This window comes from Dendrobates tinctorius, unplaced genomic scaffold (genome assembly GCF_039654945.1).
Source record: "Dendrobates tinctorius isolate UK_male_01 unplaced genomic scaffold, ASM3965494v1 ptg000038l, whole genome shotgun sequence".
NCBI lineage: Eukaryota > Metazoa > Chordata > Amphibia > Anura > Dendrobatidae > Dendrobates > Dendrobates tinctorius.
The window spans coordinates 15,321,422-15,348,500 of record NW_027361706.1 but is presented as its reverse complement, the minus strand read 5'-3'; the positions used below and the strand labels follow the sequence as shown (position 1 = coordinate 15,348,500).

At 42.8% G+C, this 27,079-nt stretch overlaps 1 protein-coding gene across 1 annotated transcript in view; it reads right to left on the bottom strand.

Moving 5' to 3' along the window:
• The window catches only part of SLC6A11 (solute carrier family 6 member 11), a 325,430-nt gene that overhangs the window by 96,850 nt on the left and 201,501 nt on the right, over positions 1 to 27,079 (bottom strand). Inside the window, exon 7 of the mRNA XM_073574234.1 lies at positions 17,683 to 17,817. Within this exon, the coding sequence (XP_073430335.1) occupies positions 17,683 to 17,817 (135 nt within the window). The remainder of the gene's footprint in view (positions 1 to 17,682; positions 17,818 to 27,079) is intronic.

Below are 27,079 nucleotides of genomic sequence, written 5' to 3'. Positions count from 1 at the left end.
TCTCCTCCAAGCTGTCCTTTAATGGGACGCTAGAGTGTGGTTCTTCTTCCTTGGTGGTAGAGGTTTGCTTGGACTCCGGGGCGGAGGGCAATTTTATGTCTTCAGTCTTTGCCCAACGGTACGCAGTCCCATTGGTTCTGCTACCTCACCCCGTTACCACCAGGGTGGTGAACAGCTCGACACTACCCTCACAAATCACACATCAGACTGCTACTCTTAGGCTCTCGCTGTCTCCGTCCCACCATGAGACCTTGTCTCTCCTCATTATGCCCGAGGGCATCGATCAGGTTCTCCTAGGAGTTCCCTGGTTACGTTGCCACTCTCCTCACATAGAGTGGTCCTCAGGGAGAATTCTTGGCTGGAGCAAGTCCTGTGAGGGTAGATGCATGAGGGAATGCGTTCAGGTAGCTTCCACTGAGGTCCCTGCGGATCTCTCCTCGCTCCCTAAGCACTATCAACAGTACACGGACGTATTCTCCAAAATGGTGGCAGAGACTCTTCCGCCGCATCGCCCCTATGACTGTCCTATAGACCTTTTGCCAGTTGCGGAACCTCCTCGGGGTCGCATGTATCCCCTGTCTCTCCCGGAGACGGAGGCCATGTAGCAATATATCAGGGAGAATCTGGCAAGGGGGTTCATTAGGAAGTCGGTGTTACCAGCAGGGGCAGGATTCTTTTTTGTGCAGAAGAAGAGTGGAGAGCTGCGTCCTTGTATTGATTACAGGGGTCTTAGCGCCATAACCGTTAAGAACAAATACCCTCTGCCCCTGATATCAGAGCTGTTCGATAGGTTGCGTGGAGCGAGGATCTTCTCCAAACTAGATCTACGAGGGGCCTATAACCTGATACATATTTGTGAGGGGGACGAATGGAAGACGGCCTTTAACACCAGGGATGGCCATTACAAGTATCTGGTCATGCCCTTTGGTGTTGTGAATTCCCTTGCTCAGACTTCTGAGCCGAAGCTCCCCCTGCTCCCTTCGGTGGTTACTGGAGGTAGTGGAGCTGGCCAGATTGACAGAGGTCTGCCACCTGATGATGATGATGATGATTGTAGATCTGGGGTTACTGATTGGAGTATTTAAATCTGCAGACTTCCTTCAATCCCTGCTGGTGATTGCTTTCCTGTGCATTCTGAGTTCTGATGTCTCCTGCCCTGATCCTGCATTGTTCAGCTAAGTGGTTCATTTGCTAATCCTTTACATCCGATCTGGTTTTGTCTCTCTCTGCTTTTTGCGGGTTCAGCTTGCTCCTCTGGGGGCTGTGCTGGACCACCACTCCATATGTTACAGCCTGTGTCAGTTTGTTCAGTGTCCTGTTATATAGGTCTCTTTTGCTTTGCTTCCAGTTCATACAGTAGTGCTGATATAGTGGGGGCGAAGTCGTGTGACTTCAGTGTTTTTTTGTACATCAGACGTGTAGGATTTTTCAGGGTTTTTGCGTGATTGCAGACAGTGTCTTTCCTTTCCTGTCCTGTCTAGTCAGTTTGGGCCCCATCATTTGCTCAGTCTATTTTTCTGCCTGCGTTTGTGTTTCATCTTGTCTCACCGACAATATATGTTTGGGGGCTATCTATTCCTTTTGGGGTCTGCTCCGGGGCAGTTTAGATTTCACCTTTCTTGCTTTAGGCTTAGTTAGCTCTCCGGCTGTGCCGAGGCATCCAGGGCATCGTAGGTACGCTCCACGGCTACTGCTAGTTGTGTGGATAGGATCAGGGGTCTGCAATCCGCTTAGTTACCAACCTCTCTGGTTTTCTGGTGGTTTAGCCTGTTCCTGCCATCTTCCTTGGTGACCCATTCATAACACTTTGGCCTCTGTTATGCCCAGCCATCTTCCAAGACTTTGTAAATTATGTCTTCCGAGACATGCTCTCCACCTCGGTGGTGGTCTATATGGATAACATCCTTATCTTCTCTCAAGATTTGGACTCCCACCGGAGAGACGTTTGAAAGGTCTTTGACCGCTTGCGAGCGAACTCCATCTACGCCATGTTGGAGAAGTGCCAGTTTCAGCAGGAATCCTTGCCTTTCCTGGGCTATATCATCTCGGCCCAGTGTTTGGCTATGGATCCTGCCAAACTGCAGGCGGTAATGGACTGGCAAGAACCCCACTCCCTTAAGGAGGTGCAGCGCTTTTTGGGGGTTCATTAACTACTATCTCCAGTTCATTCCCCACTTCTCTTCCTTGGTGGCTCCCTTGGTTGCCCTCAGCAAAAAGGGAGCCAATCCTAAGGTATGGTCGGAACAGGTCTCTGAGGCCTTCTCCATCAAGATCCATTTTGCTGGCACTCCTATCCTCCACCGTCCCAATGTGAATAAACCTTTTATCCTAGAAGTAGATTCCTCATCCGTCGGTGCCGGAGCGGTCCTTTTTCAGAAGAACGCTCAAGGTCGGAAGAATCCCTGCTTCTTCTTCTCTAAGACCTTTTCACCGGCGGAGAGGAACTATTCAATCGGGGACAGGGAGTTGCTGGCAATGAAGTTGGCCTTTTCAGAGTGGAGACACCTCCTGGAGGGAGCCCGTTTTCCCTTCCAGGTGTACACCGATCATAAAAACCTGTTATACCTGCAAACGGCCCAGCGACTGAATTCTTGCCAGGCCAGATGGTCGCTATTCTTCTCCCATTTCCGTTTCACCCTTCATTATCTATCCGGTGAGAAGAACGTCCGGGCCGATGCTCTCTATCGCTCCGTGGTGTCGTTGGAGGAGTCTGAGCGTCGGCTAATCCGGGCAAGACCTTTGTCTCTCCCCGTCTGTGACGGGAGGTACTCTCTTGGGCTCATGCGTCCAGGGTAGGTGGTCACTTTGAGACGACGTGGACCACAGAACTCCTGGCAAGAACATATTGGTGGCTGCATATGGCTCGGGACGTGGGAGATTACATTCGGGCATGCGTCTCCTGTGCCCATAACAGGTCTTCTTGGCAGAGACCTGCCGGACTACTTTACCCCCTGCCGGTGGCGGACAGACCCTGGGAAATGGTTGACATGGACTTTGTGGTTGGTTTGCCCAAGTCCAATGGCAGCACAGTCATCTGGGTAGTCACCGATCATTTTTCCAAAATGGTGCACCTTGTGCTACTCTCGCGGCTACCCTCTGCATGGGGTCTGGCAGCGTTGTTCATAAAACATGTCTTTCGTTTGCATGGTATGCCAGACAAGATAGTCAGTGATCGGGGTCCCCAGTTTGCATCTCGGTTCTGGAGAGAGCTCTGCAGTTTGCTCGGAATGGAGCTAAATCTCTCCTCGGCCTATCATCCCGAGACGAACGGGTTGGTTGAGAGAACCAACCAGACCCTGGTCACATACCTACGACATTTTGTCTCGGCCAGGCAAGATGACTGGGTATCCTTGCTACCGTGGGCGGAATTTGCTTTGAACAACGCTGTGGCCTATTCCACCAGTCAGACCACATTCCTCCTTAACTACGGCCAGCATCCGAGTGTCCCTGTTTCTATGCCCGTGTCGTCCACTGATTCCAAGGTGGCAGACAGGGCGGTGGAGGCACGTGACATTTGGGACTGCACTCAGGATGCCATCCGGGCCTCTAAGGAGAGAATGATTTCCTCTGCCGACATGCACCGGTGTCCCGCTCCGACTTTTGCCCCAGGCGACTTAGTATGGCTTTCCGCCCGTAACATCAGGCTGTGGGTTGAGTCCACTAAGTTTGTGCCCCATTTCATTGGCACCTTCAAGGTCCTTGATCAGATCAATCCAGTGGTCTACCGCCTGGCCTTTCCACCACACTTGGCTATCTCTGACACCATCCACGTGTCCCTCCTTAAGCCTGTTCACATGTCCCGGTTCTCCGAGTCACCTGCTGGGACATCAGACCTGTCTTCGGACGAGTTTGAGGTCAAGGCCATGGTGGGATGCAAGGTGGGGCGGGGCAAAAAGTTTTATTTGGTGGATTGGTCATGGTTAAGAGGCTCGGACCTGGGAGCCAGTGGAGAACATCCACGCTCCACTCCTTATTCTGGCATTTGAGCATAGCAAGGCTCAGAGAGGAGAGGGCCCTAGGAGGGGGTTTAATGTGAGGCGTGGCGTTCCTGTCGCTGCACAGCAGGAATCCTGAGCTTTGTCTTCGGCAGTCTCCCATTCCTCTCCGGCCGCAGTGGAGCCTGCTCAGCGGACTCATCGATCCCAGCACTCTGTTCACACCAGCATTGTAGGTTTGGTTGCTGCTGCCACCTCTGGTCCAGCTATAGCAACGCATGCTGGTCAGCAGCGAACGACTCCAGGGACTAAGTCCTCCTTTTGGTCCACTGAGCATGCCTGTGGGACGATCTCTCATTGGAGATCGGAGGTCACATGTTCAGGTCCTTCTCCAGCTCAGATTGAACCATCAGGAAGGTCCCGGAAGGACGCTGCTATAAAAGGTTCACATGGCCGCCCCGCCATGTGCTATGATAGACATTGAGTCTTTTGCTTTAGTGGTGTGTCTGATGATGGATGTATGATTCTGGTGACTGACTCATTAAGATCCCCCTCCTCGGTTGTGTATGAGTTAGGGCCTTAGAGTTAGTCTCTGCATCTAGCAATAGTACTGCTTAACGCCGCAGTGCAGTTAGCTCTGGTTCCATTTGCGCCAGAAAGTGCAGACACCACAACTCTGCAGTTACCGCATCGGCTATCCGTGCGGCGCTGTGTGCAGTTACTAGCACTTTCCAGCACTGTTCTCACACTGGTTAGTGGCGACCGCCAGGGTAGTCGTAGCATCCACTCTGTGCGGTGTACTACTCCCAGTTGTGTCCTGTGAAGCTTAACAGGGCATGGTTATATGCCAGCTAGTGCAGACTCCGTGAGGTAACAGAGTCCGCTCTTGCAAGCACCGGGTCAGTGGTTTCCCGCCGGTGCTCAGCTTCCATCTGTTATATCGTATCCATCATTGTCTAGCAGCAGCTTCCATCGCTGCACGGTGGACCCCAGGCTGCAAACGCACCTCATTAACATCTTTCTTATTTGGTGCGTTCCGCCAGCCTAACACTGAGTAGCTTGGCGCAGGAAGAAGGCAATGACACAGCTGAGTGCAGTTCCAATGCTTTTACTCACGTTTCTGGCACAGACAGGTGCTTGCTTCAGTGCCGCAGCCTCCAGGTCAGGGGCTCAGCCAACTCCCAGGCAGATGGAATACACTCTTCCAGCATTCCCTTCCGTGTGCCTTTTCTGAACATCTCCTCACTAGCGCTAATCTGAAGTACTTGAAGTTATGAATTACACTCAAGTTCCTCCTTCTTGATGTTACTTATAACCCCACTCGTATGACAGGCAGCTGTAGCCTGCTTCGGGGACTCCATACAATCATGTCCCGGCTCACACACGTTGCTGTGTCTTCGAGTCTTAGGTGGGAATAAAGTGGTCACAACTTCTATTCCTCCAGTTTCTGCTGTAGGATCATTAGTATCACACACAGTCTCGGATACCGGCGCCTGACCTTGGCGAATTGAACTTAGGAAAGGGTTGAGCACTAGCCCTACTCCCCAGTCTCTCTCCTCTTCACGTTCCGTTCTTATCTATCTTCCTTTTGAACAACTGATCCTTCTTTCTTCCTTTTTCCTTGCCAGCAGCTCCAGCTCACAGGAGGCTGCTGCAACTACATCTTTTCCCTCCTTCCCCAGAAGGGGAACCGTCTTTCTCCCCCTCTATGGGAGAGGTCCTCTCTCTGCTTCCCCCTGCGGGGAACTGACCTAACTTCCTGTCAGCTTTCCCCTCTAGTGTTTCTAAGCTCCACCCACCACCCAGCACCCTTCATGAACCAAAGCAGCTGCCATAAAGGGTGCTCTGCTGTTCTAAGGTGTCTGTGCTGAATGTATGAATGTAGCTGCTGAAGTCTGGTCAGGTGTTACTATCTTACCTGGGGAGTGGGATACTTCACCTCAGGAGGAGGTGCAGTACCTCTGTGGTGACTGAACCCTCAGGGGCGCCACACAAAACCTGGCTTCCCCGAACATCTACATGGAGCCTGATGACTGGTTGTTCCCAATCCTTGCTTTCCCAAACATATCCATAGGGCTCAGGTGACCAGTGGATCCAAATCCTGACTACCCCAAACGTATCCTTGGGTTCAGTGATGGTCAATGGAGCGGAGCTGTATTCTTTCAACTGGGGCCATAGTCCCCTTAGCTGGCATTCTGTAGAATGTCAAATCTTTGTCCCTCATACTAGAGCCAGGATATGGCAGCTATCATATAGCCATGTGTTCCTGGCTGTGGTTTTGTAAAGAGTCTCTGGTTCTTTGGATCTATGGATGTCTTGGATGTATATTGTTATATAGGCATAGCTCCTTTTTTATAGTTCACAACTGTTCTTCATACCATTCTTCACAGGTCAAGGTGATGAGATTAACTCGCATTGTTTTATTATTTACTTTATCCTTCAATGTTTGCAAGTCAACAAACTGCATGGCCTGTTATAATGTGTAATCAACATATCAGCAAATATTGCTCAGTGGCCCTGCATCCCTGTTTTGCAAAGATAACAGTACAATGAGCCATAGGAGCTGACATAAGAGGTAAATAACAACCATACATCAATTTGCAAATATCAATTTAACCTACAAGAAGAGTCAAAATTTCAGACTCTTGACCAACCAAAGTCAACACATAGATAAGTAAGCGTTATGTAGATAAGTATGCCTCCTGGCTTACTGAAAATAGACATCTGGATAATTAAGATAAAGTGCTGTGTCGTCACAAAGACATTATTTACACATAGTCACTGAGCAGAAACTTTGAAAATCCACCTCTAAATTTTAAAACTCCTTAAAAACTTTGAGTTTCTGCTTAGTTTTTGCTCCAAAAACTCAGCAAAAAGACTGTGTGCACATAACCTAAAACATATCTTCTAAAACGTGTTTGACCCAGTGTTTACATTTATTTTAAACAATACACCTGCCAACTACAAAGCTTTTTTCATTGTGTCTTTCCCTCAATTTCAATTGAATTAATTTAACATATACCTATGAGAGTTCGATACCACTGAGACGACGTCCGTGATACCAGAAGTCATATGACGCATGTTGCATTTTGTTAATCTGGCGACTACTGATACTCTGTGTTTTATTGATAATGTTTCCCTTCTTTCCTTTTATAGTTTACTTGTGTTTTTATTTCAAAAGAGCATTAAAACTGCATTTTTGTCTGCCTCGGTGAGCTAAATGGTTCTAGTGCTGTCATTCTGAATAAGACACAGCTGATTACATCTCCAAGATTCACCACTTGCTTGAGAAGGGAACGTCTTCTGACAGACAAGCTTTTTAATGGAAGCAGAAGCCAGCAGAAATCATAGGTCAAGTGAAAACGAAGCCTCTTCTTAAGACTTAAAACCACCAAAAAATGGTGAAATGATACAAAAGTGATGTAATAGATGCTGCTATTATAACAGTAATCTACCAGCAGGGGGTGCTGAGAGATTCAGTATTTCTTTCTGCAGAATGTAAAATGCACCTGTCATTAAATACCCGGATAATATATTTGTGGCAGCATCACTTAGAATGATTGATTTGGTTGTAAATCTGCTAAACATTTGTTTCTTGAGAATCGTACATTTTTCATTTTTAAGTTTCAGGTCGAATGAAGAATTTGACAGTGCTTGGCTTTTTTTCAATTTCTCTCCTTGGAGAATAGTGAATGCAGAAATGCTGGAGAACATACAAATCAGCAAGTCACTGGCACCGTGGCTCCTTTCGTAAGTGATGAAGAAGACAGTACAATGAAGGAATGGAAGGGCACTACTTCCAGTGATCTTATGTGATACTTTGGAAGGATTCATAAGAGTATATGAAGAGTTTTTAGGTTATAAGAGTATTTACAGTGTATGAATACCAAGAGTTTAAAGGGAATCTGTCAGTAAGATCAACTCTCCTAATCAGTTTATACAAGTTCATAGGAAGCTGAATAAAATGATACCTCCTTGGACTTTGCGATTCAATGTTTTATTTCACAGAAATCCACGTTTTTTGTTAACCCCTTTCTGACATCAGACATAATAACCCATCCATGTGACCTGGGCCTATTTGACCACGGACGGATTAATACGTCCGCGCAATCACCCACTCACACGGCCAATCACCGCTGGGTGTCAGCTGTCAGAATCAGCTGCCACCCTGGCACTAAGTACCAAGGTCGGGCACTTTAACCCCCGAAATGCTGCTAACAAACATGATCGTAGCATTCCGAGTGCCGCCAGAGGGCTGACAGCCCCTCTGCCTTTGGATCAGAGACCCCGCAGTGTGACGCTGGGGCCCGATAGTTACCATGGTGACCGGATGTTGTCATGATGATATACGGGTCACCAGAGCTAGGAAACTTGCTGATCATGTGCAGTGCATGATCAGCAACTTTTCCTGTCAGAGCAGAGCTGACAGTTTGCTCATCATGGGAAGCTGTAGAAGCGATCAGCCTGCAAAAAAATGATAGTCTCATATTGAGACAAAGTAAAAAAAGTTAAACTTTTTTTTAATAATTGTAAAATTATTTTAAAAAAATAATAAAAAAAATCAAAAGATATTGTATCTATAAATAAATATTTTAATGAAAAAATATATAAACAATAAAAGTACACATATTTTGTATCGCTGCATCCGCAACGACCTGACCTACAAAACTGTTCCGCTAGTTAACCCCTTTAGTGAACACTATAAAAAAAATAAAAAACAAGGCAAAAACCAATGCTTTATCATCATACCGCCAAACAAAAAGGGGAATAAAATGCTATTAAAAAGACGGATATAAATAAATATGATACCACTGAAAACATCATCTTGTCTCGCAAAAAATAAGCTGACATACAACTAAATCAGCTGAAAAATGAAAAAGTTATAGCTGTCAGAATAAAGCGATGCAAACATAAATATTTTTTCTATAAAATAGTTTTTATTGTGTAAAAGTGCCAAAACACAAAAAAACAATATAAATGGTGTATCACTGTAATCATACTGAACCGAAGAATTAAATGCCTTATCAATTTTACCACACACAGAACGGCTTAAACCTCCCCAAAAGAAAATTCCTGAATTGTGCATTTTTGTTCATTCTGATTCCCAAAAATTGGAATAGAAAGCGATCAAAAAATGTCTTGTGCCCGAAAATGGTACCAATAAAAATATCAACTCTTCCCGCAAAAAACAAGCTTCACATGATTCTGTGTGCTAAAATAAGGAAAAATTATAGCTCTCAAAATATGGTGATGCAAAAACTATTTTTTGCAATAAAAAGCATCTTTTAGTGTGTGTCAGCTGCCAAATATAGAAACCCAATATAAATCTGGTATCGTAATTGCACCGACCCAAAGAATAAAGTCGCCTAATCACTTATACCACACGAGGAATGGTGTAAAAAATAAATAAAACCAATTCTTCACCTACTGTTCATTTTTTCATTCTGCCTCCCAAATATTGCAGTAAGGCTCGGTGCACATTTATACTGCGCTCTGCGTTGAGCGCTTACTCCAGGGTTTCCATGTAAATCTCTGAAATACGTGATTCAGACTGAACCTGTAGCAGAAGATTCCCTATAATGAGACAGATAGAGGCACTGTGGACGCTGTCTGACCTATGATCTGGTGGTGTCTGTTTTTTAGGACTGCATAAAAGTTCTGTCGGCCACAGTTATGTGCACTTCTGAAAAGAAGCACAACACTGAACAGAGGCAAGATGGAGTCCAGAACAAAGTCTGCTGCCTCATTATAGTGAATGGATGCCTCGGGGTTTTCATCCGAATCACGTCACTCAGAGATTTTGCTGGAAACCTCAAAGTAAGTGCTCAGCGCAGAGCACCGGATAAATATGAGACCAAACGTTATGTAAAATGTTCCCAATAAAAGCTTCAACTTAATTGACAAAAAAAGCAAGTCCCCACTCAGGTCTGTCATCTGCTAACGGAAATATAAGGGCTTCCTCATGACTCATAGCACAAAGGCTCTGGAAAAACAAAATGGCTCCATAACCCTCCAAATGAAATTCAGCAAATCCTGCACTACCAAATCCAAATGCCCCCCTCCCTTCAGAGCCCCACAGTGTACCCAACCACATTTGGCATCTCTGAAGCAGTGACAGCCCGCCTAACCTACGGGTGCATGCCTCCAGAAGCATGGGCTGGACATATCGTACTGGTGACAGCAACGTATTGGTCACCACAGCGGCAGTTTGCAATTTTCACTTGGCAACATTAATTGCTACTTGTTTCTGGAACATACTTTCTCTAGAAATTAGGGGCTTTGTATATGGAGTACACAAACTCATCTAGGAAAATCAGCATTCCGGAAAGCAAATAGTGCTCCGTTCCTCCCAAGTCTCTCCGTATGACTAGGTAGTACTGTAAAGCCCCATATGGGGTATTGCCATGTTCAGTAAAAATTGTGGGACAACTTTCAGTGCTATTTTTACCCACTTTTTGTGTGAAAATGTAAAATCTGTTGCTAAAACTAAATTTTAATGGTAAAAATGTAGTTATTTTTTCTTCATTGCTCAATGGTATAAAATTCTGTGACACACTTGTGGGGTCAATATGATCATTGCATCCTTAGATGAATTCATTGAGAGGTGTAGTTTGTAAAATTGGGTCACTTATGGGGGGTTCTGCTGTTCTTGCACCTCATGGGCTCTCCAAGTGGGTCATGGCACTTACAAACATAACAGTAAAATCTCTCCTTGCCTTCTGAGCTGTGCACTGTGCCTGAAAAAAAATTCCCGACTACATGTAGGATATTGGAGCACTCAGGAAAAAATTTACCCCAGTTTGCTGTAAAAAATTTCTATTACCCCTTAGAAAAATTTAAAACTTGGGGCTAAAACAACATTTTTTTGGGAGGAAAATGTGATTTTATTATTTTCATGCCTCCACGTTATAAACTTCTGTGAAGCACCTGGGGATTTAAGGTGCTTACCATGTATATAAATACATTCCTTGAGGGGTCTAGTTTCAAAATGGGGTCACTTGTGGGGGGTTTCCACTGTTTTGGCACATCAGGGACTCTTCAAATGGGACATGGCGTCCACTAATGATTCCAGCAAATTTTGCATTTAAAAAGTCAAATGATGCTCCTTTCCTTCCGAGCCCTGCCGTGCGCCAAAACAGTAGTTTTCTCCCTCAAATTGGATATCAGTGTACTCAGGAGAAATTGCACAACAAATTGAATTGTGCAATTTCTAAGATAGCGGGTCTTCTACATACAGATCACAGCGCTTGCAAGCTCTTTGCTTTAGTACTAACAAGCACTGCTCTACAGATGGCCAAATTACCCATTTTTTGTGCCACTGAGTTTCTTCAATGCTGGAGAGGCAAAGATACCTCTGCTAGCATTCACATGATAAACTTTTGGTAAGTGTTTGAATCTAGAAAATTTCTGCCCCTATTATTTGAATTTGGTTACTCTTTTTTTTCCTGTGCATTTTTTTAACGTGTGTTTTTATCATGTTTTTGACAAAGTTTTTTTTTGTGTGTCATGCTATAAATAATTTTGCTTGTTTTGATGCCTCTGGTATTTTTCTTTGACAAAACTTTATTGATACACCATATTTTGCAGACTATAAGGAGCACTTTTTTCCTCCAAAATTTTGGAGGAAAGTGGTGGTGCGTCTTTTAGTCCAGATGTACCTTATGTGGCTGTGGCTATGGATGAGGGGGAGCGGTGGCATCAGAGGAGCGAGTGACAGGAGGCAGGAATGCCGGCTGCAGCTAACATGTGTGTCCAATATTACAGGAAATGAATATTCACTGCTCCCCATGCCCATAGTTCCTCCCATCTCTATGCACTGAAGCCAGCACCTAGAGGTGGCAGGGCTATGGGTGTGGGAGCAGTGGATATTTATTTTCTTTAATAGCAGGCACACTGTTTTAAGCAGCTGTGGCACCACCAGGAGTATGGTCGCCACAGTGGCATTACCTTCCCCCTAGGGAGTGTCATGTCATGCTTGGAAGCAATAAAGGGTCTCTCTGTCAGGTAAATTCAACACACAGCACGGTTCTCACTCCAGGCCAGCAGAGGGAGCTCTGAACCAAAACTGGGGGAGGAGCTGCTCTCTGGGGGCCAGGAAGGGGAAGTTTAGTTAGTTTGTGTGAGGAGAGCGAAGTGTGTGGACGAGGGAAGAAGAGCTGGAGGATTGAGCAGAGTTCAGGCTCACTTCCAGCGTAGCGCATGTTCTGGAGTCCGGTCTCCGAGGTTGTATGGATACTGATGTTCCGGCAGCAGAAACCAGAGGAATAGGAAGCTGTAAATGCTCTGTTCCCACATAAGACTCAGAGGCACAACAGCAACGTGTGAGCCAGAAGAAGGAGGCTACAGCTGTCTGCCATATGAGGGGGTTCTAAAAGAGAGCAAGCAAGAGGAACTTCAGTGTAACTCAGTACTGCATGTACCTCAGATAAGCACTAGAAAGGAGACTACACAACCCATCTGCATAGAGAGATTCCTAAGTTGCTTCCAGGCTGGCCAACTCCTGTTCCATCTGTAATCTGGATCCTGGACTGCACTTGCAAATCACAGTAAAGGTAAAAGAAACTGCACCCTGTTGTGTCATTGCCTTCTTCCAGCAACCCCTTCAGCACTGCTGCATCTCTGTGCCTAACACTGCACCCTCTTCCTCACTACTGCCCTGGGACTACAGCTCTACCTGTGGGGAGCTATTACATCTTGCTGCCTTATACCATCTGTCCCAGAGGATCTGCCTGCAGCGTCGGCTTAACCCCTTCATTGCCGAGCACCACAGGTGGTGTCACGAATCATCCACTTATAAACTTTAATCAGCACGCTCAACCCCTTCTACATGGATGCCCAGGGCCACGGATCGGGTTCCCGCTACTGTGACACTTCCCTCTGAGATATCGGCCCGGTACCGAGTACCCCACTGCCCTGGCGGGCGATCCACAGCTGCCTGCTTCTTGCAGTGGCTGAGCGATCACATGTGCCCGCTATTAAAGAAAATGAATATTTACTGCTCCCCATGCCTATGGGAGTCCACATAACTGCAGGGAATTCCAATTGTTGCTGTGATATCTGGTCATAATTGCTATATATAGAAGTAGCCCCACTGCCTCTCTGTATTTCTCATTCTTAGGTCTTCTCCTTCCAACTTTAAGTAAATGTATTTAAAAAAAATTCCGAAGAAATATTGAAAGATGCATTCAAACTTACAGCAAAATTGAATAAAGCAGATTGTTTGAATAAGGAAGGGAATGCTAAAAAAAGTAATGATATGGCCAAAATAAAAACTAAAAGGAAGTAGACTTGAAAAAAAATTAAATATAGTTTTATGATACGGCCAAAATAAAAGCTAAGAGGAAGTGGACTTGAATAAAAAAATATAGTTTTATGCAAAATTAAATATACTTTTATAGCCATGATCAATCAATCTCATAGTATTAAGTGGCTTGACAAAATATTGGACAATTGTAACCAATGGTCCTATTCTTTCAGGGAATATAATAAACAACCGCAGTATTATTTTTCTTAGGAGTATGAACTTGAAAAATCATATTGCTCTGAGTAGGATTAAATCTGATACAACCTGGATACATCCGACACCAAACTCCATCTCACAATCCCCATCAAGGGTTCTTATCATTGTGGGGGAAGCAAACGTCTCTTGTAAAACGATGGTACATGGTTGTACTGAATTTTCATCTACAGCTACAGGGGAAGTTTTTGGTATCAACCAATTTTTAAATTGCAACATCAGCTTTGTAATTTATCTCTTACAATGTGATTGTACTCTACGAAATTTCGGTCATACAACACAAGAATTTCACAACAGGATAAATTATCACAGGTATAACTTGTCATAGCTTGTCAAGGCACTTCTTAATTCAGAATAAAAAAGATCCTAATTGTTTGAAACTCATGATCCTTGAACAGGTTGGGTATAATGTATCCAACAGGTTCCAGAGACTCATTAACAAGGAATGCTATTGGATATTCAAATTGCCTCCATTGACACCTGAGGGTCTCAACTAGGGATGAGCGAGTAGTGAAATACTTGGACTCGCCGTGCTCATTACGAGTAGCTCCTAATACTCGGGTACTCGTAACAAGTAGCGAGTCCAATGTAAGTCTATGGGAAATGCGAGTAATGGGCTGTGTGTGTGCTGGGCTGGGCGGGGACTGTGTGAAGACTGTGCGAGACTGTGCTGGCCTGTGACAAGACTGTGCCGGGCTGTGCGGGACTGTGCTGGTCTGTGCGGGACTGTGCCGGGCTGTGTGTGGACTGTGCTGAGCTGGGCGTGGACTGTGCTGGGCTGTGCGGGACAGTGCTGGGCTATGCGGGGACTGTGCCGGGCTATGAGGGGACTGTGCCGGGCTGTGCGGGACTGTGCTGGGCTATGCGGGGACTGTGCCGGGCTATGAGGGGACTGTGCCGGGCTGTGAGGGGACTGTGCCGGGCTGTGCGGGACTGTGCTAGGCTAGGCGGGACTGTGCTGGGCTGTGCAGGGACTGTGCTGGGCTATGCGGGGACTGTGCCGGGCTATGAGGGGACTGTGCCAGGCTGTGCGGGGACTGTGCCGGGCTGTGCGGGGACTGTGCCGGGCTGTGAGGGACTGTGCCGGGCTGTGCGGGCTGTGCCGAGTATTGCGAGGCGAGTTGTGAAAAATACTCGCCAGGATTCGATTACTGCGAGTACCGCATTACTCGCTGAGTACCGAATCCTAACGAGTATACTTGCACATCCCTAGACTCAACAATTGTATGGATAATACCATTTGATGAAGGGTGGTTTTATATAAATTTACTGGCAATTTCTCTTCCTCCCTTCTTTTTCAATATTGGGTTTCCTCCAGGTGTTTTGCATATGTAAATAGTTAGAATATGGGCTTAATTTTAGATATTGCATTTATTTTATCATGTGTATTAACTATTTAACTTGATCGCTAACGTCACTGGAAACAGTATAAAGGTCAGCATGTATTAGTTGCTTGTATAAGCCTGATGAAGGATCTGGACCAGCTCCGAAACGCATAGCTGAAAAAAATAATTTTTTATGCAAATACACCCGATCACTGTTTTTGCCAGCACTGTATTGAAGGCCTAAGGACACTTTTGTCTCTGCACACATTTGTTTGAAGTCATTGGAGGGGTTTTCCTTGAATTCTACAGTTTTGTACTTGACCCGCACAACCAGTTCAGGTGACCATTATTACTCACCGCTCCTCGTTATAGCCACTTTGACCCGCTCAAGGAGCGCTTTCCCTTTTTTCTTTTTCCAACTTATAGTAGGATGTTTCCACTGGGGTTGATATACCTTTCGCTGCTGACATTCAAAACTGATTCAGAATTGAATTGATTTTTACACTTTGGTTTAGAAGACGGCTTCCATCTTTGTCTCTTTGGACCTGGATTCCTAAATAATATGTCATATTTCCAAGGTCTTTAGTTTCAAAATGCTGAATCAGAATTTTAGTCATTTTTGCAATTTCTGCTTCCTCTTGAATCATAATCACATTGTCCACATATAAGATAATATACATCCACCTTCTGTCTTTGCATTTTGTGCATAAAAACAGATTTGTTTGACCTCTTCTAAATCCTTCTTCCAATAAGAATTCGTTCATTTTGGTGTTCCATACTCTTGCTGATTGTTTAAGACCATACAGAGATTTGTGTAAGAAAAGGAAGAAAAGGATCCACCTGGCCGCATGAATAAAAAATGTGTAACTTTATTTCACATGGCTAAAAAGTTGTCCAGACAATTTGAAATAAAAATTGCCCATTCTGACATACGCACTTGAATTTCAAGTATTGGTTGTTCTGGTTAGTCAGATTTGGCAATGTAAACTTCACAGAGTTGCTGCTGGTGGCCATCTTTGCTTCTTTTTCTTAGTACACTGTTGTTCTCTTTACTCTGGGCTATTCTCTTGGGTTTCCCGGCCCATTACCTGTAGGCAGCGTATTATTCTCTGTACTGTTCAACAGCTCAACAGTAAATAGTGAGTATATGTTTATTCAGGAAAAAAGATAACACAGCTTACAACTGGTATTTTTTATAGCTTAGGATCTTAGCATCTTGTCTATCAGGGTGCAAAGTGACAGCGAAATTACTTTTATAGGTTTTACCACTACTGGATAACAACTATTCAAGGTCCCGAATATGCTTAGTAAAATAAAAAAGTACACTTAAATCCTGGACCAATAAGGCTCCTCAGCTCCGAACCCTAATTCCTCCGGTGATCTTGTGACAATGTTAAATCAGCCATATTATGATAGCACTCGGAGCATCGGAGTGGCTCCTGATCACAAGATAAGTATGTAATTTTCTTATTTTCCTAACACATTATGGACATTGGAAAGGGATTGTTCAATTGTAAATAACCCCTTTAAATGTTAAACATATACTTTATTTTCAGTTGATTATATAGAGTGGCTTAGCTGTCAGCAATGTTGACTTGCAACACAACTCCATGTGCATGGAGTTTGTATATTCTTTCCAGTTTCCATAAGTGGACCCTAATTTCTTCCCACACCCCAAAGATATTAATTGGCTTATTCTGAAATTGAGTCAAGTTTGTGTCTCAAATAGTAAAACATGTAGACTGTGAGCCCCATTGAGACAGGAAATAAACTGTGATTCTGTACAGTTCTACAGATTATGTTAGCACTGTATGAGCACTGACTTATTACTCACCTGTGCTAAGCACCTTGCCAAAAAAGCTCACTATCATATTTGCCTATTGCTGACAAATCAAATCTTCCAAAATCTTTTCTCCATGGGTTCCAGTGATATAGAAATCCAAATGTTTAACCCTTCCTGTTCAATTTGGATCTCGACACTGACTAAGAATCAATTTTATTTGTCATCCAATGTCAATAAAGCAATGAATTAGCATTTTTCTTGTCTCTAAGTTTTCCAAGAAAATATATACTGTATTTTGTGGTTTATAAGACGCATCAGATTATAAGACGCACCCCAAATTTTGAGCAGAAAAATAGAAAAAAAAAGTTTTTTTAATAAAATGGTGGTGCTTCTTACAATCCATGATTCTTATTGGTTACAGGGGGTGGCGGCTGCGGTGAAGCGGGGTCCCAGGGTGGGTGCTGCCAGAGGCAGGAGTGTGGTGATGCTATGGAGCCCAGAGTGGGAGAAAGGGGTGTTCGGATGTGCGACGCTGTGGGTGTTTGGTGGTGCGGGGGCTCTGCTGACATTTTGTGATAGCCTGGAGCCCCCGTACTTCCATGGGTTACTTTGTGGTGGACTCTGGGAAAATGGTCACCGGGGGCAGCGCATGCGCAGATGGAGATCTTGGTGCTGAGATCTCATCTCCCGAGATCTTGGTGTCATGAGCTCCATCTGTGCATGAGTTGCCGCAGGTAGCCATTTTCCCGGAGTCCACCACAATTTAAACCTTGGAAGTACGGGGGCTCCAGGCTTTCACAAAATGTTAGTAGAGCCCTTGCACCACCGAACACCCGCAGTGTCGCACCTCCAAACTCCCCCTCATCCCAGTCCGCGGCCTGCAGCAATGCACCACTCTTGCCTCTTCCAGTAGCGACCCTGGGACCCTGCTCCACCTCGACTGGTAAGGTATATTCGAATTATAAGACACATCTCCATTTCCCCCCCAAATTTTGAGGAAAAAAATGTGTCTTATAATCCGAAAAATATGATAATCATTACATTTTTTTCAATAACACAAGGTTTAGAATTTTTTTTATTTTTAATACATATTCGAATAAAATTAAAAAATCATTGTCCTACCTGTGGATCTGAGAGTCTTGATAAATCAGGATACAGGTAAAACTCTATCCCCTGAGCAGCTCCAGGCAATGTAACCCCACGGATCAGGAGAATGATCAGCATAACATAGGGGAAGGTAGCAGTGACATAGACAACCTGTAAAAAGGAAATATCTTATGTATCATTCCAATATGTATAAGAAATGTGAAATAGCATTATAGAATAGGACACATAAAATCTGTATCTGCGACACTTGTCACACCGAGGTGCTATCTTCCTCTGTAACCTACAGTGGGAAGCTCTACAATTCATTGGACTGATTGAGATAGTATGACCCTCCCTATCTGTACCAAATATTGGTCTGATCCTTACATTAGGATGAAACATCACAACATGGTTGGCCACCTTAAATCTTTACTGCTATACAATCTAAAGGGGTTTTCCATCACTATAATATTGATCCTTAGATCATAAAATGGGTATTGCCATCTCCAAGATCCTATCCCAATATGTAGTGATTATAATAATAATAATAATAATAATAATAATAATAATATAAGCAAATGCCTGCAATTAGAAATGTAGTATAGTTTTTCTGATTCGCTGTCCCTTTCCTCATATGCAGGTATTACAGGACCTTAGGTATCCATGGTTATGACCACTAGCATCTTTATCAGTGGATGTAACCATGGATACCTAAGGTCCTGCAATGCCTGCACATGTGGAAAGAGACATAGCGAATCAGAAAAACTATACTACATTTCTAATTGGAGACATTTGCTAATATTATTATTATTACACCTACTACATATTGGGATAGGATCTTGGAGATAGGAACACCTCTTTAATATGAAAGCACTGTTTTTTTCCAGTAAAATGATGGACACATCACAGAAACCTGCCTGACTCTAAATTGGACAGTTGCCATTGACTATGGTGTTGGACAGCTACAATTGTCGTAAATCATATCAGAGAACTGTCATTTTCAACTTTTTTTTGTTTCTTTATAATAGGTCATAAATATAAAAATCAATGGGGGTCCTACATCAAGGACCCCCTTCGAAGAGCTGTTTGCAGTACTGGCTTGGGCAGGATGCAAAGAATATATGAAGCAGAACTCCAATACACTACATAGTGGCCTTCACAGGGTGCTGCACATCATTGTATTACTTGATCACAGATCATCTATAATATAATACATAATCTCATTTAAGTTCAGAATTAGATGTTGATAAAGGAAATTCCTATTAAAATCTAGAACTATAAGGCATCGTTTTATTTTTATTAAAGGGAATCTGTCACTGGGATTTTGCTACCCCATCTAAGAGCAGCATAATGTAGGGGCAGAGATTCTGATTCCAATGATGTATCACTTCCTGCACTTTTCATATAATCCGAAAAGCATTAGTGCGCATGCGCCGGTGAACTAAGTCCCAGAACACGGAAATGGCAGCGAAATACTTCAGGACATAGTTCACCGGCACATGTGCACTAATGCTTTTCGGCTTTGTCCGCAGTTGGGCAAAGCATACTGCGCACGTGCGATTGGAGATTGCAATGCGCACATGCGTAAAATAGATGACAACTAGGGAAATTACCTGAAATATTGCGTACAACGGCCCATCGGACCGGACCAAACTCATTTACATAGAGCGCCAAATTGAGGTGACAGATTCCTTAGGAATGTAGATTCTACTGACAGATTCCCTTTACGCTATATTAACTATAATAAGGATATAAATATATAGGATCTATACAGTATGTATAAATAATAATTATAGACAAAAAAAATACAGCAGCACATGTGCATGAATCTAGGCCATGTGAAAATACAGAATAACATTAAAACCATTCAACTTAGATAACAATCCTCAAATATTTTTTTCAAAAATTTTTTTTTAAAAACTTACATTAAGATGAAAGTGAAGGTTTTAGTGCACAAATTGGCCAATTAATGTAAGCCCATCAACCACGGCAAGGTGACCTCCCCCTGATGGGTCCCTGCTCTACCGTACATAAGCCACTTCTGGGCCACCAGCCTACAATTTTGGACAAACATGTCACTACCGGGCTAAGCATACAATTTATGGGCAGGTCGAGCTGATTGCGGCCACCTGCAATATTTAAAAAAAAATATATTTTTGAGGATTATTATCTAAATTGAATGATTTTAATGTTTTTCTGTGTTTTCACATGGCCTAGATTAATGCACATGTGCTGCTGTATTCTTTTTGTCTATATTGTGCAGTTTTTTCAGCTTGCACGTGTTCACACTAGGAGGTGCTGGTCTTTTTTTTGTCTATATATAAATATAGCTAATTAACTATAATAAGCTATATTTCAGATATAATAAAGGCTTTATGCTTGGAGGCTTAAAGCCCTTATTGCAGTTTCCCCCCTGTTTGACAGAAAACATGCAACATGAAGCTGTGCTGTTTAAAAATTAAAAAAAATATAATAGCACAAATCACCTTTTTCCCCCCATTAAAAAATACACATTTGGTAATACTGTGTTCATAAAAGTCCGATCTATCAAATTATAAAATTAATGAATCAGCTTAGTAAACAGCAACAAAGCTAAATAAAGATAATAAAAGGCGATTAGCTAAAGCAAAGCTATATCAATAAAAACATTGGCTAGAGGCTCGACAAACAATCTCTCACACACCTCCACCTCTTCAAAATTGAAAATATTATGGCTCTCGAAAATTGACGGCAAGAATTTTTTTTTTTACACAAATTTCTGAATTTTTTTTTACCACCTAAATAAAAGAAAAACTATGCATATTTGTTATCTCCATAATCGTACTGTCCTTGACAATCATATTGCCAAGTCATGTTTACCATAAAATGAGGGCTGTAAATAAAACACCCATAAAAGCAATTGCATAATTGTGCGTTGTTTTTGTTATTTCATGATGCAAGGAGTTTTTTTTTTTCTGCTTTTCAGATGATAAAATGGATGGTGTCATTCAAATGTACAACTCGTCCTGCAAAAAATAACACCCTCAGATAAGCTATACTACATTTCTAATTGTAGGTACTTGCTAATATTATTACTATTACACCCTCTGAAGAAGTGTGGACAAAACGCGCGTCGGGGTGAACTCTACACACCTAGTTAAGTAAGTAATATTGCATGGAGCCTTTTGTACCACTTAATATAGTAGGATTTAATGCTAAGGCTGTTGGAACTATAGAGCTATTTAACTAAATTGTCTATGGCTTAGACCTTTATTTTTCTTATGAGCATTATCTGCATTATACTATTTTTCTCCACTGTTTTGCTTTGTGCAATTTAATAAGTTTTGTACAAATCGCCCTAAAATGGCCATATTTACTCTATCTATTTAATAGTGTGTTTAAAGGAGCTAGTAGCATCCTGTGTCCCTCAGTACTTGAGGTTACTATTGACTTGTAATTGTTTGGCTTATGTCAATAAATTTTGTCTAATTAATTCTAAGATAATTATTGGAATTTTGTGTTTATTCTGTCCACTTCCTCTTTATGTGGAATTTTAGCGGACAGACGGATTTTCTTCATATTGGGATAGGATCCTGCAGATGGGAATACTCCTTTAAAGTCTTATTCGCCCACCCATGTGCATTTCTAATTTCTGATTTATGCATAGATTTGTATTGTATGTTTGATTTTATAGAATGTGAATAAAATATAGGTTTACGTTATGTTTATATCTCTGTTTGGCATCTTTTTTTTATTCGGTCGTCCTCAGAAAGACAAATCATAACTGGAATTGTTAGGCGTAGATTGCCTTTAAGTGGGCGTATTTAGGCTCCGTGCCTGGAGCCGTGTGAGCTGTAAACATGACCATGATTAGTATCTTTATGGCTTGTGAAGCCTCCTGATTTGTGTCATAGGCTTAATGTATATCATTGTAGCAAAGAATATCTCAAATCTAATGATGTGTTGTTGCTCAAGGGGGGGGAAACTTTTACTTAGTCAGATCTGCCATCTGTCTGTTATTGAGACAAAATCTGTTCATGCATGCATGTATTCCTCGACTGTTGTGATAGTATTTAAGATATGGATGAATTTGATAATCAGCTGTATCTTTCAAGGGAATTAGCAAAAAAAAAAATTTTGTACATCTTATCGAGAAATCACTGACTGACAATATTTTTTTACATTGAAAACATTTACATTGGAAAACCATAACAAATCATTCCGATTGTAAATGATCCCCATCTACGGCCCATAATTCTGATTTGAGGACATCAGTTGCATTCATTGTAAATTGTAAAATTATGATAGTTACAGTCATAATGATATGCAGAAGTTTCTTCGGCTTCAAAAAAATCACGGACGCCTCAAACATAATTTACGGACATGGCAAAAAAAGTGCCTATTATTTTATGGACTATTTTGGAATTTCTGAACAGTTGACAACCCTAAACCAAAAAAATATGGTGCTGACTATACAAAGTAAGGTCAGATAGGAAATTAAAAAATAATTTCCTTTGATTACTAAAGTATTTAAAAATATTTCTTAAATTTTTGAGTATGCGTAGATAGCTTGTTCAAAATCAAAAGAAAGACATCCCATCTGGTGCTGATTTATTTAATCTCAGGAAAAGAGTTCTTTAGTAGCAGGGCAAAGTGTTAATAGTTATGCTTAGTGATGGGCGAATCCCGTGGATGTTTGGGCCCGTCGGGTTCAGCCAAATAGTCAAAAAAACGTTTTGTTCGGGTACCAGAGTGGTACCCAAACCCGGACCCCCATTCAAATGAAAGGGGGGCCTGAACATCCAGCATTTCAGATGCTGTCATCTGTGTGACAGCGTGAGAAACACTGTCTCTGATCAGCGGTAAGTTCATTGCCGCCGGTCTGAGCACTGTGGTTCCCACGCTGTCACACAAATGACAGCATGTAAGCTAGCAGCTGTGACCAGCGGTAAAAAGATTACCACCAGTTACAGGCATTGGCTGATGAGAGAACTACTAATGAATGAGCCTTTTCTGGGGCAGTTGTGGGCTGGTATTTTTAGGCTGGGGGCCCAATATACATGGCAGCTTACCAGTATGAGAAAACCAGCCCCCTGGAGTCTGCTTTAGCTTGGCTGGTTGTCAAAAATTGGGTGGACCCCATGCCATTTTATTAAATATTTATTTAATAAATTTTTTAAATAATAGTGTGGTGACCCCTCTGCTTTTGCTAACCAGCCAAGATAACTCTGACAGCTCAGGGCTGCTGCCCACAGCTGTCAGTTTTGCCTGCTCTGGTCATAAAGAATAGAGGTGACCCCATGCCAATTTTTTAATTGTATTTATTTATTGCACAGATGCTGGCTGATGAATACTCACATCATCATATGCCTGCTCTCGTTTCCATCAGCGAGACCAGGAGCACAATGATGAGAGAAGTACTCTCCTCAGTCGATGCCTGTGACCAGCAGTAACCATTTTACCACTAGTCACAGCTTCTGGCTAACAGGCTGTCATTCACATGACAGCGTGGGAGCCGTAGTGCTCTGACTTTACTGCCGATCAAAGCCGGTGTTTCTCGTGATGTCACACAGATGTCAGCATGGGAAGTTCTGGATGTTTAGGCTGCTGAACCTGAACATTAGCAAGGACTTCAGAAAGAGCTCTGTGTTTGGGGTCATGGGTACGGACCCAAACTTTACCGTTTGGGTTCATCTATCTCTAGTTAGCCAGCAAATGAACAATATAGTATTTTTAAAAAGGTCCACAAGAAAAAATAGAAAAGCCTCACTCACCACATCCCCGAATTTAGAAGTCCTTTAATCCAAAAAACAGGACATCCATGCGGTGTGCAGGGGTGTGCGGGAGAGAGATGCACAACGGCCGATTTCCGCTTCTACAGCACTTCTATGGGGTCAGGTGAGAAGTGACATAATGCTAGTTCCTTTATAGCACATATATATTGCTATAAAGGAAGTAGTATTACATCACTTCTCACCTGGACCCTTAGAAATGTTATAAGAAAATAAGTCCCTGTGTAGCCATATCACTACTTCCACATAAAAATTTCCCTGACCCCTTAGAGGGAATCTGTCAGGAGGGATTTATTATGAAATTTGAGAGCTGCATGTTGCATGGGCACACAGCTTTACTCCAGCAACTTAGCCGGCTGCTTGGTGTAGTTTTGATGAAATACCTGTTTTTTCTATTCTAGATGTAGCAGAGGTCTGAATGCTGAATTTTGTATAACCCCACCCACACCCCTGATTGGCTGCTACCTGTTTACACTGTGAATTGTCAGCAAGCTATCAATCAGTGGTGGGGGTGGGGTTACAGAGATTAACCTGACTGACCTGCACATGAGACCAAGTCCTGCAGTGATAATCTCCTGCTGATAATACACTGATCGCATTGAATTTACAAAACACAGCCTAATAAGTGACACATTACTGGAATTAGGTCCTCTGACCCTACATTGTTCAGCTCTCAGAATAAATAGCAAAAAGCTGCTGATAGATTTTTTCTAAAAAGTAACCATCATCTTAACTTGCTTTCATAAATCAATAGTAGAATTGAAATTAAGACATTTTGTAATATATCTTATCAGAGTAATCTGCTTTCTCCTCCGGGGGACTGATCATTCATTTGTAATATTTTCAATCCACAGGTAAAATCTGTCTTCAGTGAAAACAGACTTTCATATTGCTGAGATAGGAAATAACAGTTGGTGCTCGTAAAGTTATATGAAGAAGTGTAACTGTCATTTCAGGAGAACTTGCAGCAGAATTTTAAAAGCACTAATTGCCGTCTCCTATCTCTGTCGTTTGAAATCTGTCTTCACAAAGTTTGGATTTAACCCACAAATTGAAATTGAAAGATCCTTCCAGGAGGAGAGAGAAGCAGATTTCTCCGATAAGAGATATTACAAAGTTGCTTATTTTCATGTGGTCTATTGATTTATGTCAGAAAATTCAAAATGATGGCGACAATTTCAAATTCTATAATAAAAAATGATGGCGGAATTTTACATTACCATAATATTATAGGGTCGATAATTAACAAAATAGAAATTAAATGGCCATAAATCATATTTATTTATGTGTTAGCCGGAGAAGAACTAAAGGACTATTATTACAATTTGCCATTTTCTTCACAAGACTACAAATAAAATTGTGTTAAAGGGTTTCCTTTGATTCATTGTTTGCATCAGTCAATCTCCCCCCAAAGGCATAGGAACACTAGAGAGACCCTGTAGAACAGGCTGAATTCATTATGTTACTCAAAGGAGACATCTCTCTTGCTGTTTTACAGCTTCTCCCTGGAAGTTTTATGAGTGGGAACTTTGTATTCAGGCCCTGGATGCTCAAGATCCCCCCCCCCCCGCAGAATACAGAGATCAATGTTGGGTGGACAGCTAACATTTTGAAAGACTATTATTTGCCTTCACTTCAAGCTGAAACAAATGCCACTTCAATTGATAAAATTGTTGCTCCCGAGCTCCTTTTTCCTGCGCCTTCACTAGGCCTTTCCTTGCACTTCGTTATTTTGCTCACTCGTTGCCTTCTATGCTCTTCGCCTCATTTACTCCATTCGGTGCACTGTTGCTAATTAAAAGTACATTTTGCAAAAAAAAACTATTAGGACATAGATTGTGTCGAAAAAAAAAAAACTATACATGTTTGGTATCTGTGTAATCTTATTGACCTGGAGAATAATATTACCATGTCAGTTTTACCATATACTCAAGCAAAAAAGGAAGCACATAAACGATCATAGTGATCAAATTAATAAAAATAGTACATAACCCCCCCTTTTATCACCCCCTTATTCTGGCACACATAATGAAATAAAAAAAATATTTTTTTTTTCAGTTTTCCATAAGGGTTAGGGTTAGGGTTAGGCTAGGGTTAGGGTTAGGCTAGGGTTAGGGTTAGGCTAGGGTTAGGGTTAGGCTAGGGTTAGGCTAGGGTTAGGGTTAGGCTAGGGTTAGGCTAGGGTTAGGCTAGGGTTAGGCTAGGGTTAGGGTTAGGCTAGGGTTAGGCTAGGGTTAGGGCTAGGCTAGGGTTAGGGTTGGGCTAGGGTTAAGGGTTAGGGTTGGGCTAGGGTTAGGGTTGGGCTAGGGTTAAGGGTTAGGGTTGGGCTAGGGTTAAGGGTTAGGGTTGGGCTAGGGTTGGGCTAGGGTTAAGGGTTAGGGTTGGGCTAGGGTTAAGGGTTAGGGTTGGGCTAGGGTTGGGCTAGGGTTAGGGTGAACTAGGATTAGGGTTAGGATTAGGGATTAGGGTTGGGATTAGGGATTAGGGTTGGGATTAGGGTTAGGGGTGTGTTGGGGTTAGGGTTGGAGCAAGAATTGAGGGGTTTCCACTATTTACCAACTTTGGGGGTCTAAAAATTGGGGTCTAAAAATCACTTTTGTGGAAATAAAAAAGACTTTTTATTTTCACGGCTCTGCGTTTATAAACTTCTGTGACGCGCTTGGGGGTTCAAAGTGCTCACCACACATCTAGATAAGTTCCTTAGGGGGTCTAATTTCCAAAATGGGGTCACTTGTGGGGGGTTTCCACTGTTTAGGCCCATCAGGGGCTCTGCAAACGCAACATGATGCCTGCAGACCATTCCATCAAAGTCTGCATTCCAAAATGGCACTCCTTCCCTTCCGAGCTCTCCCATGCGCCCAAACAGTGGTTCCCCCCCACATATGGGGTATCAGTGTACTCAGGACAAATTGCATAATAACTGTGGGGGTATGATTTCTCCTGTTACCCTTGTAAAAATAAAAATTTGGGCGCGAAAAGATCATTTTTGTGGAAAAAAATGGATTTCTTATTTTCACGGCTCTACATTATAAACTTCTGTGAAGCACTTGAAGGTTCAAAGTGCTCACCACACATCTAGATAAGTTCCTTCATGGGTCTAGTTTCCAAAATGGAGTCACTTGTTGGGGGTTTCCACTGTTTAGGCCCATCAGGGGCTCTGCAAACGCAACATGATGCCCGCAGACCATTCCATCAAAGTCTGCATTCCAAAATGGCACTCCTTCCCTTCCGAGCTCTCCCATGCGCCCAAACAGTGGTTCCTCCCCACATATGGAGTATCAGCGTACTCAGGACAAATCGCATAATAACTGTGGGGGTATGATTTCTCCTGTTACCCTTGTAAAAATAAAAATTTTGGGGTGAAAAGATCATTTTTGTGGAAAAAAAAATGGATTTCTTATTTTCACGGCTCTACGTTATAAACTTCTGTGAAGCACTTGAAGGTTCAAAGTGCTCACCACACATCTAGATAAGTTCCTTCATGGGTCTAGTTTCCAAAATGGAGTCACTTGTTGGGGGTTTCCACTGTTTAGGCCCATCAGGGGCTCTGCAAACGCAACATGATGCCCGCAGACCATTCCATCAAAGTCTGCATTCCAAAATGGCACTCCTTTCCTTCCAAGCTCTCCCATGCACCCAAACAGTGGTTCCTCCCCACATAT